Below are 14175 nucleotides of genomic sequence, written 5' to 3'. Positions count from 1 at the left end.
TCAGAAATGCATTGACTTGAGCTCTATAAAACACAACCCAGTATTATGGTTGGATTGTAAATTTCCCGCATTTAGTTGTTTCCCTAAAAAATCAAGACAACTTATCAATTTTAAGTACAGAAACCTTAATAAGTTAAAAAGTAAACACTGGCAAATAATCACAAATGTCAGAACATTAAAAGTGCCGTTATTTTTTCCATAGGAATATATAAAATAAATATCAAGTATAACTGACTTGATATTTACAAAATTAATTTTGATGGAAGACGTTTTAAATACTTTGATATATGAAAGCTAATACTTTCATTAGCTTTAGAAATCAAATTCAAAAGTGTGATGCATAATAGCGCTTTCTAAATAATTCTCATAGCTCCCGTCCCTGAGGACAATTTAAAATTGCCTCCTACTGATTAAATAAGTTATCTTTTTCTCCCTTTCGATTAACCACTAAAAGGTTAAAATAAACTGGAGGCTTTATTGAGGGGATATTTAATATTTTATTTTACTTGTTTTAAGGAAGTAAATTCTTTTCCCCATTTTTTCCCTTTTAAATCAATAATGGCAGGAACTAAAATTCAAACAGCCATATGATACAGAATTGTACTAAAATCGATTCAGTGTCTGGCTGGGTTTTCTATTATAGTATTAGCAGTTGAAAACCATTAGGAATGTTGTGAAAAACTGTGGCAGCTAAAGCAAAATTCAACCACAAATTCTAGTAAGTTTGCAGAGAAGTAAACAGTAAAATTACCGTAGTTAAACTACTGCAGTAAATTACTGTTAGCAGTGCCCTACTGCTGACATTAGAATTATATGCTTCATCACTGTATGGCTGGTTACTAAGAAGATTCCTTAAGCAGATGGTTCATCTCTGACACAACTTAGTTTCAGAAAAGTAGATGAGTTATGTCTGGTTTAGATCAACAAACACTTGGTATGCATACCAGTGAGCTATAGTTCCAATGATGATACCACTGAAACATTAGGTACTACAGTTTCAGTTCAAGGTCACATACTTAATTAAATAGCAGCCATGTAAGGTCATGCTGTCCACCCAAACAGCTTTCAAACTTATATTAAACTATGGGGTGAAGGGGGACAATCTGTTTTGAGTAGGGAAGGAAATACTTAAAATGTCATAAAAGGCATTTAAAATATGATGACATACTACTTAAATACTCACTACTTAAATTTCAATTTTCAAATTAAGAGAAAACTTTTTTTGCATTTTCTATTTCTCCGAAATGAAGGGTCATGTCTTTTTTTTTTTTAACTTATTAATTTTATTTCAGATGCTCCACACTGAAATGAAACTTCAATGGCAAGCGGTAAATAATTTAGGACAGTCAAGGGAAAGTATCTTTGAAAGAATCATCTAAAAACCCAAGGGTAATAATTTCATAAGGGAAATGAGCAAAACAGACGGGAGGCAGCCTGGCAGTTCTAATATAGAACCAACTGTACGACACCTCCCATTAGAGTACACTAGGTAAGAACGGCAATGTAATAAGTTAGCTAAGGGGACGGGGCGCTGAGAAGCAGCAGTGTCTCAGTTACTGAATTCCTCAGGAAAACCAGTTTTACCCATCAACACATAAAGACTTCCAATCTTCTAAATACAGTAGAAAGTATACAGTTAATCAGAGCAACATTTACAAATAATCAAGTTTAGCCCTGGCCAGAGCCAGACTATTTACATATTTGGATTAGTATCATGCTCACCTCTCCTTGTTATACACGTTTCCATTTTAAAGGCATATTGAAACTTACAAAATTTGCAAGAAATGTCTTTAAATGTACAACTTCAACAACTAATACAAACATGAACACCCTGATTAAGTTCCAAGTCAGGATTTTTATGGTAGGCTTATAAAAATTAAAGAAATGCTCCCTTATTCCAAATTCCAAACACCTGGTGCTGGTGTTGCTGAAGTGATTCCACAGCCCCAGCGACGACCACAAGGATGCGAACGGACGACCCCTGGACTGCCGCACCTTCCGCTTGGACATCTCAGACAGGGCCGGGGGTGCCGTGGTCCGCGATACTGCTCATTGCAGTTCCGCAAGTGCAGCTGTGCGATTCAACACTTGCATGAAAGTTGTGTGTGTGCGTAAGAAAACAACTAGTTTTGAGATGATACGTTTAAAAGATACCTTAGCTCTTAAAACCAATCATACGTCCACAGTATGCACCTGACAACAAAGAGAACTGCCGATACACAGAACAATCTGCACAGGCCCAAGGGCACTGCACTGAGTGAAAAAGTCAGTCTCAAAAAAGTGACATCCTGTATGATTCCATTTATATAGCACTCTTGACATGACGAAATCATAGAAATAGGAGAACAGTTAGGGGTGCCAGATGTGAAGGGAGGGGCCAGGGAAGGAGGCGGCTATGACTATAAATGGGTGGCCTGAGGGGTCCTTGATGTACCTGTACCGTAGTGGTGGACACACGAGTCTATACATGTGACGAAATTGCATAGAACCAAATACACACACATTCCAGGTCAGGACACCTGTCCTCCCAGACAACCTTGTTCTTGGCCTGTGTGCACGAGGTCCTCTAACGATGACTGATACACTCCTCAGGCCAATTTTCGGCACCATGCAGATAAGTCGCCACCACTATTTCCTTCTTCCTTTGCTTTTTCTTTCTTTTTTTGGTAAATCTCTTGATTGTCTTTAAAAGACAAGCCATATGTCTCTACTAGCTTAAATGAGCTTGAAAATCAGAGAAGGAAATAGAAAGCTGATAAGACAATTTTACCTATCTTTGTAAGTTAAGATAAAAAAATCAAATGTTTCTAGCCTAAATCAGGTCAAATCAGAGAAGGAACAAAAGCAGCAATATAGCAAACACTTCCTCCTGTGACACCTGCAATTTCTAAAAACATTAAGAATATTTTTATTAAATTTCAAGAAAGTACAACTGCAAACAAATACATGACTTTTTCCAAAAGGCCACTTTGTGATAAAGTACACACACTTAGTGTTCGTGGTTTCTCTAAAGTGCTATGCGTGTCGTCTCAAGCTCGAGAGTCATCTATTGCTTCAAAAGGTCCTTCAACACAACCCCTGCACTGTTGTCAGGCGACACTGGCAAAGGTGTGAATGTGGGCAACACGTCTGAAATGGGTTTCAAAAGAAGATGCCCAGGCCCACCAGGTCCAAGTCCAGCTGGGTTAATAAGAGGCACAGCTGCAGAGCGGGGAGCCAAGAACGAATTCACATCTGTTCTTCTACCAGACCTGGATTCTGTCGTATCTAAATGACAAAATGTGAATTATTTAGTCTCCTATGTGTTATTTAATCAACACTATACAAGTGTTTGAGGTTCCCAGATTTGGCTCCTAAGTAAATTTAATTCGTACGCTGCTGGGTCCTGGATCCGACACGCAGGGTCCAGGAAACAGAAACAGAAGGCTGAGGACCAGATGAGAAGGAAATGGGCCAAAGAGGAGAGCGGAGTATCTGAAGGTGTAACTAATACTTCATTAAACACATTAATATTGTCGTTTTGTACTTAAATACAAGTTCTATAACTGGTGAACTTGATTTACTACTGAAGGGGAACAAAAGTTTTGCGTTTTAGGACACTGATACTAAGCTGGGATTAGGACTCAGAAGGAAACGCGGAGCCTCCCGCCTTCCCGTCTGAGATTCGGGGGAGCCACCTCTGCAGGGAGGCGGCCCCGGGACGCTGCCTTACCGCTCTGATTGGAACTGAGTCTGGTCCATGGGAGGGCTTCGGGCGGGGCCTGTAGGCTCGATGCCCATGTGCCCAATGTACCTGAGTTGCTGAGCAAGGCTTTTCCTGCCCTGTGTGCTCCGCTCTTCCTCGACTACTGTAAACAGCCCGCTCACTCTGGAAATCTCAGACCCCTACCCGTCCCCCTTCTCTGTCGTCCAAAATTTCACATATACCCAATGCTGTCTGTCTTTGGAATTTTCATGCTTATGTGAATCCCCCCCCACATATTAAAAACTTGATTTTCTCCTGTTATTCTGTCTGTTAACTTGATTATTAGCCCAGATAGAACTTAGAAGGTGGGATAAAACGTATTTTTTTAGCTCCTACACTACAACAAATCCAGGATTAAAGATTAAACTTTAATCCTGCAAACCTGGGACCAACTCAGAACATCAGTGGCTTTTGTCTCTGGTCAGCTCAAATCAAGCTGCACACAGGGCCTGGTCACTGAATGGGGGACGTAGGACGAGGGAGGAGAGGGAGAAGGGAAAGGGACTGAGGGGGAGAACAAGGGGGGTCCTGCCATAATGAATTTTTGAATCCTCTTTAAGATGCTACCACCTAGTGTAACAAGAAAAAGTGTTTTTAGTATAGTCTACACTTGTTAAAGTTAAGACTTTTCACTAAATTTAGCAGCCAAAATGTTTATCTAAACAAATAAATTTTACCACTTTCTATAAGAGTTCAGGAAAATATACCTGTCTAAGTGACTAAGCAAGTTTTTAAAATTTCAGAATACAAATTATTTAATATTTTATCCAAATTTAAGTATCTGACATGTGATATAAACTTAAGAGTATATTGTAACATATACCTACCTTTACAGTTCCACTAGCAAACAAGTTAGTCTGAATTAAAATGTAAAGATTTTAGGAAAAAAAGAGACCTTACACTAAAGAATCTGTTTGTAGTTTAAAGGATATACTTAAATTTCAACTCAAGGAATTTTACTGCATGCTAATATAGGGGATATGATTATAACAAGACCCTTATAAACTAGCGGAATAAAAAATTATGTACACATACTATAGTACCACCAAACCATTTGCTTCTAGGCAGATCTTTCAACATATGAGAACGCTTCCTAACATTCTTGGATGTCTAAGCCAGTCTATTAAACTACTCTTATAAATATTAACATACCAGGGTTTGGGTATTGAGCACAACACTTAGATTTTCACAGGGAAAAAAATCTTTTTCTAACTATAAACTACACTTCTCCAATTAGAAACAAGCAGCACCAGTGAGAAAGGCAAACAGATGACCATTTAAGCCCCTCTTCCAAGAATACTTCAAAGCGGCCTACACAGAGAGAGGACACTGACAGCAGCACACAAAGGGAAACGCTTCCTGTCATTTAAATTAATCTGCGCTAATTAAACAGCAGGTTACCACAAGAATATATAGGAAATCAAAATATGATGTCTTATGGGAATTTTGGAAGAATTCATTACACATGTTCAAAAACATTAAAAATATAGTTAATATCACTATAAAACATGATCATAAATTAAACATTCAATTTTTTAAATTGTAGAAAAAGATAAATATCTGGTTTTACCTTTAAAACTTTCTGGTGCATTTGTATCTAGTTTTTTCCTCCTTGGTGAATCTAGGGGTTTCATATCATGAACTGAAAGCTTCGGTGGAGGGATAGACGGATGAGATTCTGTTTCTAGAAATTTAACGAATAGTTCTGAAAAAGACTAAGAAAAAAAAATTTGGGTTATATTAGGCAGATATTAAAATTGTATTCACTACAACTTAGAAAATATACTGGCTATTCTAATTAAATATTAAAAACTAATCATGCTATCTGACTCATTTCTTTATAAGCTTTATGAATAAGTGCTAGCACTTTACACAGGTATCAAGTAAAAACTTTAACTTAATAATCTTTGATGACAACACTTTATAAACCTATAGTCTGAATTAGTCACCTGCTAACATTTAGATTTCTTAAATCATTTTCATAACTGTTTACATACACATGAAAACTTATACCAACAGAAATAAGTATTAAACCCTAGCACGCAATCAACAAATACAGCAAAAGCTCACCAGTAATTTATCAGGTTAAAATAATGTAGTATAGGCCTTTCCTTTAAATTTTACGCCATCCCGTTTAAAACAGGGCTTTATCTTTGGCAAGCTGTGGGTAGGTCACCTATTCTGTTTCCTCTTTATGAAAAAATAAAGAAGTAAGCTCCACATTCTCACAGTGCTACTCAATTCAACTGGTATTCATCTTCAGCCCACTACATAACAGGCATTACTTTTTGTGTTTATTAACTGCCTCCTCCTACCAGAGGAAGTTCGCTGAAGGCAGGCACTGTATCTGCTTTGCTGCTGCATCCCCAATGCTTAACATTCTCAATGCTCAGGACAGCTGGGTACACAGCAGGTGCTCAATAAGTACTCACTGGCTCAATGATTAGGTAGATACAAACATGCATAAAACAAAGCCTCTGTCTTTTACGAATCTCTTAATTTAGTATGCCTGTAGCATCATGATCAAATACAAATAAAGGTAGAGTTAATACTTTGAAAAGTAAAAGTACTATATAAATAAAAAGCTAAAATAAAACCTGTATGCAATAAACTTATTAAACTTGGTTTAGGATCCTTAAGCTAATACATCTTTGGATGTCAGCTTCTACAACTTCAAAATAAAAGGGCTGTATAAACTAACCTAAAAGAGAAGTCTGATTCTTGCAAATGAATGGGAGGAACAATCAGTTAACTATTCACATTCAGCAAAAATAAAATCGGCCCTTACCCTGTTAAACGCAGACTGCGGGTCTGGTCGCAGAGGTGTGTTGGGGACGCTTTTCGACCCTCCTCCCAGCCACCCAGCCATCCATCTGGTGACTCCACCCTGATCTTCATTCAACAACTGAAAATTATTTTAAAACAGAAAAGTGTTATCAGTACAAGAAAAGAAAAATAAAAACAAGTTTTACATAATTTCAGTCCAACTGAAAACATAATTTTCAAGTCCAATTCCTAGTAAATGCTTCCTACTGAGAGGCTGCAAATACTATGAAGTGTCCTCCCAAACGCTATCTTGAATAAAAGTGGAGGGTTGTCATGTCTTAAAATTTCCTCTTTTCTGATAAGAGAGGTGGTGTGTAAGTTACAAAACATTTAGGTTAATATTATACAAACTGCACAAGTCCACCCCTTCACTGTAGTAGGAAATGATTCCACTTTCAAATTGCTGAGGAAGTTGTATTCAGGAAAAGTTATACAACATAGAGTAAAAGAAAGTTTTATCTGATGCCCTTTTTTAGTTATAAATGTATTCAGAATGACTTTCATTATTCAGTTACCTGCTCCATTTCCTCCCTTTTGATGCCCAGGACGCTCCCCATTAATCGTAACACTTCATGACGCTGGTTTTTTGGTGTGTGAAAATGTCCAATGAAGAGGTTTCTCATCAGGGTTCTATGAAAATGAAGGCAGAAGCAGCTCAAGCTCACTCAGCAAGCTCTCCTAATATTTAGTGTACCAAAATAATAAATATGTACTAAGCATATAAACATTTAATTAGACTTAAATACTTAATTGTGAAAAATACTAAACAGTAATATATTTTAAAGTAACATTTAAAACAATCTTGTCATGTCTAATTAAGAGTATTTCAAACAACCCAAAACGTGTACCCAGAAAACAGCACTTATTAGGGACCCACTTTCTTCAACCAAATAATCAACTGAGATGGTGACCATGAGCAATAGCCAGCACCTGTCTGCACTGATGTCAACCCTAAGGAGAAACTTCAGATTTTTCCCTCCCCACTTTAAATGGTGATGATAGTTCATATGCTTAGTGGTTATGCTTATATTTCCCCATTCACACTTATTAAAAAGTTGCTAATAATATGGAAATCTTTAAAATATTAATTATATACTACATATATAGATTTCAGATCTAATACATTTTAGCAAAATATGTTCATTTAAGGACAGTAAAAAAGAGCAAAAAAGCCCTGGCCAGTGTGGCTCAGTTGGTTGGGGTTGATGGGGCATTGTCCCATGCTCCAAAGGGTTTCCGGTTTGATTCCAGGTCAGGGCACATGGCCAGGTTGTGGGCTCAATCCCCAGTAGGGGGTGTGCAGGAGGCAGCCGATCAGTGTTTCACTCTCACATTGATGTTTCTCTCTCTCTCTTCCTCTCTCTCTCAATAATAACAATAAAAATCTTTAAAAAAAAAAAAAAACAGCAAGAAAGAATGGTAAGAATAAACTTTCTTTTCTAAGTGTGGTGATATTTTAACTCTTCCATATGGTTTTAAGAAAAAGAATTTGAGCTGGAAAAATCTATTTAAAAGCCAAATGAAGAAAAATTATTACTGACCCTCATTAAAACTACCTACATCTCACCACTATATAAAAAAGTTTTTAAAAAAACCTAATCACATATAAACATCTACATGTAGCATGTACAAGTTTTTACCATAAAAGTAATCTTCATAAAATATATAAAAGGCAGAGCATACTTGTCTACTTTTCCTTCTGTGCTGTTTACTAAGTTCATCAATTTCTTCTGTACATCATCCAGCATTTCTTGTTGGAGCTCATCTGTTTTAAAACATGTGAATAAAAGATAGTCATTAACTGATTAAAATAGTCTGGATGAATATGTAATGAGATTTAAGACATCTTTACTGTGAATTTCAAATATATATACTTATTCTAATTAAGAATATTCAATTACTTCCATCTCATCTCTTCTTAGGGTTAGTGGACTAGGTTTGCTGGTACAGAATTTACCTAGAAGCTAGAGTATGCATCAATTCACATGGTTTACCCCCAATAAAGTAATCAATTCTTTGGCAGAAAATGTAAAAACCAAAGAAAAAGGTTTTCATTTGCTTCAGAAACTTAATAGCAAAGAGGAGATTTTCACTATTGCTTTCTTGCACAAAACATTTCCAGAGCCCTCTTTAGTAGAAGAAATGGAAGGATAATTTTAGATTTTCCTTTTTCCATTTTCCTGGCTGGACTCTGATTCTTGGTGAGCTAAGAAAAGTATCTAACACAACTAAGACCACAGCTCAGGATGTAGCTGATAGGGTAAATTCTGGGGTAAATATATTGCAAAACACAATTTATATCACCGAGTCTAACAAACTAATTGAGATACTATAATTTGTGACAGATTCAGAAGGATGCTTGGACTACTTTATTTTAAAATTCTTATTTAAAACGTAAGTAAAATCTGTAAAATCTTGGTGGAATGGTTCGAATTTAAGCAGTATTAAAAGCAAAGTCTAGATTTCAAAAGGAAATGCTCTGTTCATAAATCCAACCATGCCACAGGGCCAAGGATTCCTAGACTAAGGAACTCTCAGCCAAACCCATGAAGTTTGCACCTATTACCTCAGAAACGAACAGTTTGGGCTGAAGGAGATGCTTATTAACTTCAAGCTAGGTTACAACTTTCATTCTCAGAGAAAGGAAGGCTGCACTGCAGCAGAGCTCCATTTCGCAAATCAGGAAACACCTCCATACTCTACACTCGGACATCTCCACAAACCTACTCTTTGAGTGATGCTGCATTTTCCTAGTAGTAGCTGGATACAAGTTCCCTTATCAGATATATGACTTGCAAATATTTTCTCCCGGTTCTGTGGGCTGTCATTTCACGTTTGTGGTGGTACCCTTTGAAGTACATGTTTTTCATTTTGTTGAAGTCCCAATTTATTTTTGTTGTCACTTGTGCTTTCAGTGTCATAGTGAAGAAACTGCTGCCTAACTCAACATCACAAAGATTTATTCCTATGCTTTATTCTCAGGGTTTTACAGCTTTAACTATAACATGTAGGTCTTGACCCATTTTGAGTTAATTTTTGTGCATGGTGTGAGGTAGGGGCCCGATGTGCTTCTTGTGCATGTGGAAATCCAGTTGTTTTAGCACCATATGTTGAAAAATGATTCTTTTGGCATTCTTGTTGAAAATCTTGACTATAAAGGTATAGTTTATTCTGGACTTTCAATTCCCAATGCAAGAACTTCTGCAAATGATTTTTCTTTGCCTGGAAAGCACTTTTCCTTTGGCACTACCTACAACTCCTAGTCCCCCCTTCACGTCTTAGTTCCCAGGTCACTCCCTCAAAAAAGTTCTCTCTGAATCTTACAGAATGATTTAGATCCATTTGCTTTATGTTTTCATTCTGTCGGGACAATGCCTAAAATTCTGACTTACATATAGTACTAAATGTATACAGAAAATATCCAGTTTAACTGTTTGCAATGGCTTATGGGTTTTCTAAATTGCAAAAATCTAAATTGCAAAATGTAATTCATATAATAGTCTAACTTTACCAAAATAGAGATGGTTGCCATAACCATATTATAAAAGTGAGGTTTGTGTTTGGAAAATCTACTACAGTTTCCTTTCCTGTCTTTCCAGTACAAAATTTATGCTTGGACATAAAAAGAGACAGAAAGAGAGAGGAGACAGAGAGAGAGAGAAAGGAGAGGGGAGGGGGGAGGGAGGTAGAGAGAGAGAATGAGAACAAGACTATTATTAAAATTGGAGCCAGTAAAATACATTTTAGATTCTTAATGTGCACATATGTAGTATGAACACATGGTACTCTTTGGGCCTTTTCTAGCACTACATTCTGAATATAAATAGAACTCTCAATGATTCAGAGGAAAAACAGCAAATAAATGAACCATGCTGAATTAACCATTCTACTCATGAGCTAAAGGCAGAGCCAGAGTACAGATGGGCAGTCTTCTCTTTCTCTCCTCCCCAAGGCTCCAGAAAGGTAGCAGAGAAACAGGCCAAACTTATCCTATCCCTACCTTTCCTTCCTCTGAGATTTCCCTTTTCCTATCTACTTTCCTCTAAAATTAATGATTTTTATGTTGATTACATGTCAAAATGACATGTCTAACATATTGGGTTATATAAAATATATTTATGAAAATTAATTTCACCTGTATCTTTTTACTTTTTTAATGTGGTTACTAAGAAATTTAAAATTATACACGTGGCTTGCATTATTTTTGGACAGCACTGCTTTGAAGCATAACCAGGATATAACTACCACGCTATACTGTCTCTTCTTAAAAAAGAAAAGAGAAAACTGAATGGTAGACATATTCAGAGTAAAAGTCACAAAGCAAAGAGCTGATTCTGATAAAAATGATTTTAGTAAAATAAATTAGAAAAATATAACTTTGCTCTATGAAAAACTGATTAGAAAATCTGTCTTAATAAAGTCTGTCAAAAGTATTTTCTTAATGAAAATTCATTAATATTGACATAAACTTGATTAAAGTCTCTGTGTTCTGAAAGGTAGGGTCAAAACATCCTTAAGGCCAAAATACCAGGGTAAACATTTCTTAAACTCACTATCAGAATGCAAGTTAGTCCTGAGCTAATGTGATAGAGAACTGATAACTGCATATTCTTGCAGGCTGGCACAGGGTTGTTTCAAATCCAAGAAGTAGTTTAAATGTATTCTGATAATTGAGCCTAGAAAAAATCCTCAGAATTTGGGGGAAGAGGTTAGAAGGCTGGTATGAACTAGGAAAGGTTTAAAAAAGTAAAAGTCAAGTACTGACTTAAAGGTCCCTACAGACTTTCTTTCTCTCCAGACATCTTTACTCTCCTCCCATCAGATTCTGAATATTTCTCCACAAAACCTGAACCCTAATTCAAACCACAATTTGAAATCAGAACTGTATTTATATGGGCAGGCAAAAATACGGTTATTCAGAAATGGGTTTTTAGCCAAATACAACATCCCTGTGAAATACTCTAACATGCCAAAAAAATACTTTGGAAGTTAGAGAGAGAGAGAGAGAGAGGGGGAGGGAGGAAGAGAGGCAGGGAGGGAGGGAGGGAGAGGGAGAGAGGCAGGGTACACTTTAAGGTTGAGCAATAAAGCAACTGAGATTTAGTCTAGTTTAGGGAAGTTACTCTGAAGACGCGACATCCTAAAACCACATCATAGCCTCTTCCCTGTAATGCCTAGCGATGGCACCATGATCTTCACCACTTGGTTTAACATCAAAACTGAACATAAAATGTGATTGACTACAACAGATTAGCACATCATAATTTTACATTTTATTTGTGATTAGGAACAATGCACTATAATACCATTTTCACAGAACATTGTAAATTAAGTCACACCCCTTACAAAGTCATTTGGCTATTTCATGACTAAGCTCTCTTGGACTAGACTCAAGTCAGTTTTAACAGTCACCTGACTGAGAAAAGAATGGTGGCTGGAGCAGGACTTGAGAGTCAGAAGACTGCGTAAGAATTATGACCCTGTCACGAGACCTGGATATGAATCATGGTTCTGCGACCAAGACTAGACTTTGTTGCCTATTTTATAAAATGAGTGTGCTTATCTCAAAAGATTTTTAGAGAGTCTGAGTGATTAAATGTGACTTTTCTAAATAGGAAAGTACTATATAAAGCATTAGTACTCATTCATCTGATTTCTTAAAATATCATCTTTCAATCTAGCCCTAAACAATATCAATAATACATATTACTTTAGTTAACATTAACATTGATAATTTTTCCTCCATTTTGTAATCTTTACAAACCAAGGCAAAGGAATCAAAAGAAGGAAGAAAACATGTTAGAAAGATTCCATTTATAGATATTTCCGTAAACTGGGTCTTGTGTCTTACTTGCACTGGTTACCTAAAAAATAAATTTAAATCTAATAGAAGAAAATTTAGCTTCTTTATTTAATTAAATATAATCAAACCAAAAGCTAGAAATTAGATGGTCTTTTTATCACAGAATTTCAACTTATACAAGATGACTTTCATTATAACACCAAATAATATTTTTAAAAGGAATCTTAGCCCGGCTGGAGCGGCTCAGTTCGTTGGAGCATCATCCCACGCACCGTAAGGTTCCCAGTTTGATACCCTGTCAGGGCACATACTTGGGTTGTGGGTTCAGTCCCCAGGAGGGGTGCATACAGAGGACAACCGATAGATGTCTCTCTCTCCCTCCCTCCCTCCCTCTCTCTAAAGCATGTCCTCTGGTGAGGATTAAAAAGAAAAAAAAAATTAAAAGACATTTTATATTTATTTACATTTGCTTTGTCTTTTAACTCAATTCTTTCAACCATATCAGATAGAATTTTAAGGTGTAGAGTGCATGCTGAATACTTTCTTGTTCCATAATTATAATTATTACTAGATCAGAATCAGCGATTTAACTGAAATAGCAATATTGAGGTCTACTGGATTATTTGTACAGTTAAAATAAGAATTACTATGTGTATTTGAAAGAGATTTTATATAAATTTTTAATGTAACCAGATCAAATTTATTCCTTCCACCCTCTTCCCTCAAATCCTTTAGTATGACTTCTGTATGGCATATTTTGTACTGCATTTTCTTTCTTTTTTTAAATTTTTTTTTTTTTTTAATATATCTTTATTGATTTCAGAGAGAGGACAGGAGAGGGAGAGAGAGAGAGAAACATCAATGATGAGTCATTGATCAAGCCTGCAACCTGGGCATGTGCCCTGACCGGGAACCAAACCCCGATCGCCTGGATCCTAGATCGATGCTCAACCGCTGAGCCACGCCCGGCCAGGCTGTACTGCATTTTCTATATCAAATTAAACATTTTAAAAATGTGAGTCAAGTTATATATTTAATTTGTAAAGATTCACATAGCCCAGCCACATCCCCCGAAAATGATGGCAATTTTGTCAGTGAAAAATCAAGTCATTGTAATAATTTTGCCACTTATTGAATATCATCATCACTATAGAAAATATACTAATGACAAAGGCTTTCTAAGCTGCAGACTGGACCTTACCTCCTTCCTGAAAACTCCCAGTTGCAAATCAGTACAGAGTAAATCTGGCCCCCAAAAGGTTATGTTCAACCCACACAGGGTTTTTGGAAAAACTTGAATTAGATGTCACAATAAAAAAAAACTGGACTATTTCACATAAAAGTCTACATTTTCAGTGTGTCTTGAAAGAGCTGAAGATTTGGCAACACTGGGCCCACATTCCTGCATGGCAGTAGTTGACAGGAGCTGAGAATTTGCTGCCCCCTAAAAGAAACTCTCCAATTCACCATAGTCTCTACTTGGTCCTATTTGCTCTTTTGTATCACAGTTTGGGCCTCAGTTTACAATTTGTGTTTGTGACCCACACTTACAGTATTTCTTCACATGGCAACCCACTTCCACCTCTGTCCATTAGTACTCCACACCAACATACCCAACCCCCCCACACTCCTTTGGTCATTACTAGTTCACCAGATCTTCAGCCAGTTTCCATATTATATCACATAGTTTCACATGAATTCCGTCCTCAGTCCAGAATGTTCTTCCCCAGCTCCTGGCCTGCTTAGTTATACCTATTCATCATTCAAGTGAGGCCAAGTATACCCTTCACTAGCCTTTTCT

The 14175-nt window shown here is 36.7% G+C and overlaps 1 protein-coding gene across 2 annotated transcripts in view; it reads right to left on the bottom strand.

Moving 5' to 3' along the window:
* Positions 1 to 1227: 1227 nt before the first annotated feature.
* TRIP11 (thyroid hormone receptor interactor 11) overlaps positions 1228 to 14175 on the bottom strand; it is a 54979-nt gene continuing 42031 nt past the window's right edge. For both annotated transcript variants that reach the window (XM_016205711.2, XM_016205712.2), the window contains exons 17-21: positions 8255 to 8336; positions 7087 to 7201; positions 6534 to 6650; positions 5316 to 5460; positions 1228 to 3267 (exon numbers count right to left, since the gene is read on the bottom strand). In XM_016205711.2, coding sequence (XP_016061197.2) covers positions 3047 to 3267; positions 5316 to 5460; positions 6534 to 6650; positions 7087 to 7201; positions 8255 to 8336 — 680 coding nt within the window. In that variant the 3' untranslated portion in view covers positions 1228 to 3046. The remainder of the gene's footprint in view (positions 3268 to 5315; positions 5461 to 6533; positions 6651 to 7086; positions 7202 to 8254; positions 8337 to 14175) is intronic.

This window comes from Miniopterus natalensis, chromosome 1 (genome assembly GCF_054644295.1).
Source record: "Miniopterus natalensis isolate mMinNat1 chromosome 1, mMinNat1.hap1, whole genome shotgun sequence".
Taxonomy (NCBI): Eukaryota; Metazoa; Chordata; class Mammalia; order Chiroptera; family Miniopteridae; genus Miniopterus; species Miniopterus natalensis.
Note: the sequence above shows the minus strand (reverse complement) of the source record. Positions and strands in the feature narration are given on the sequence as shown.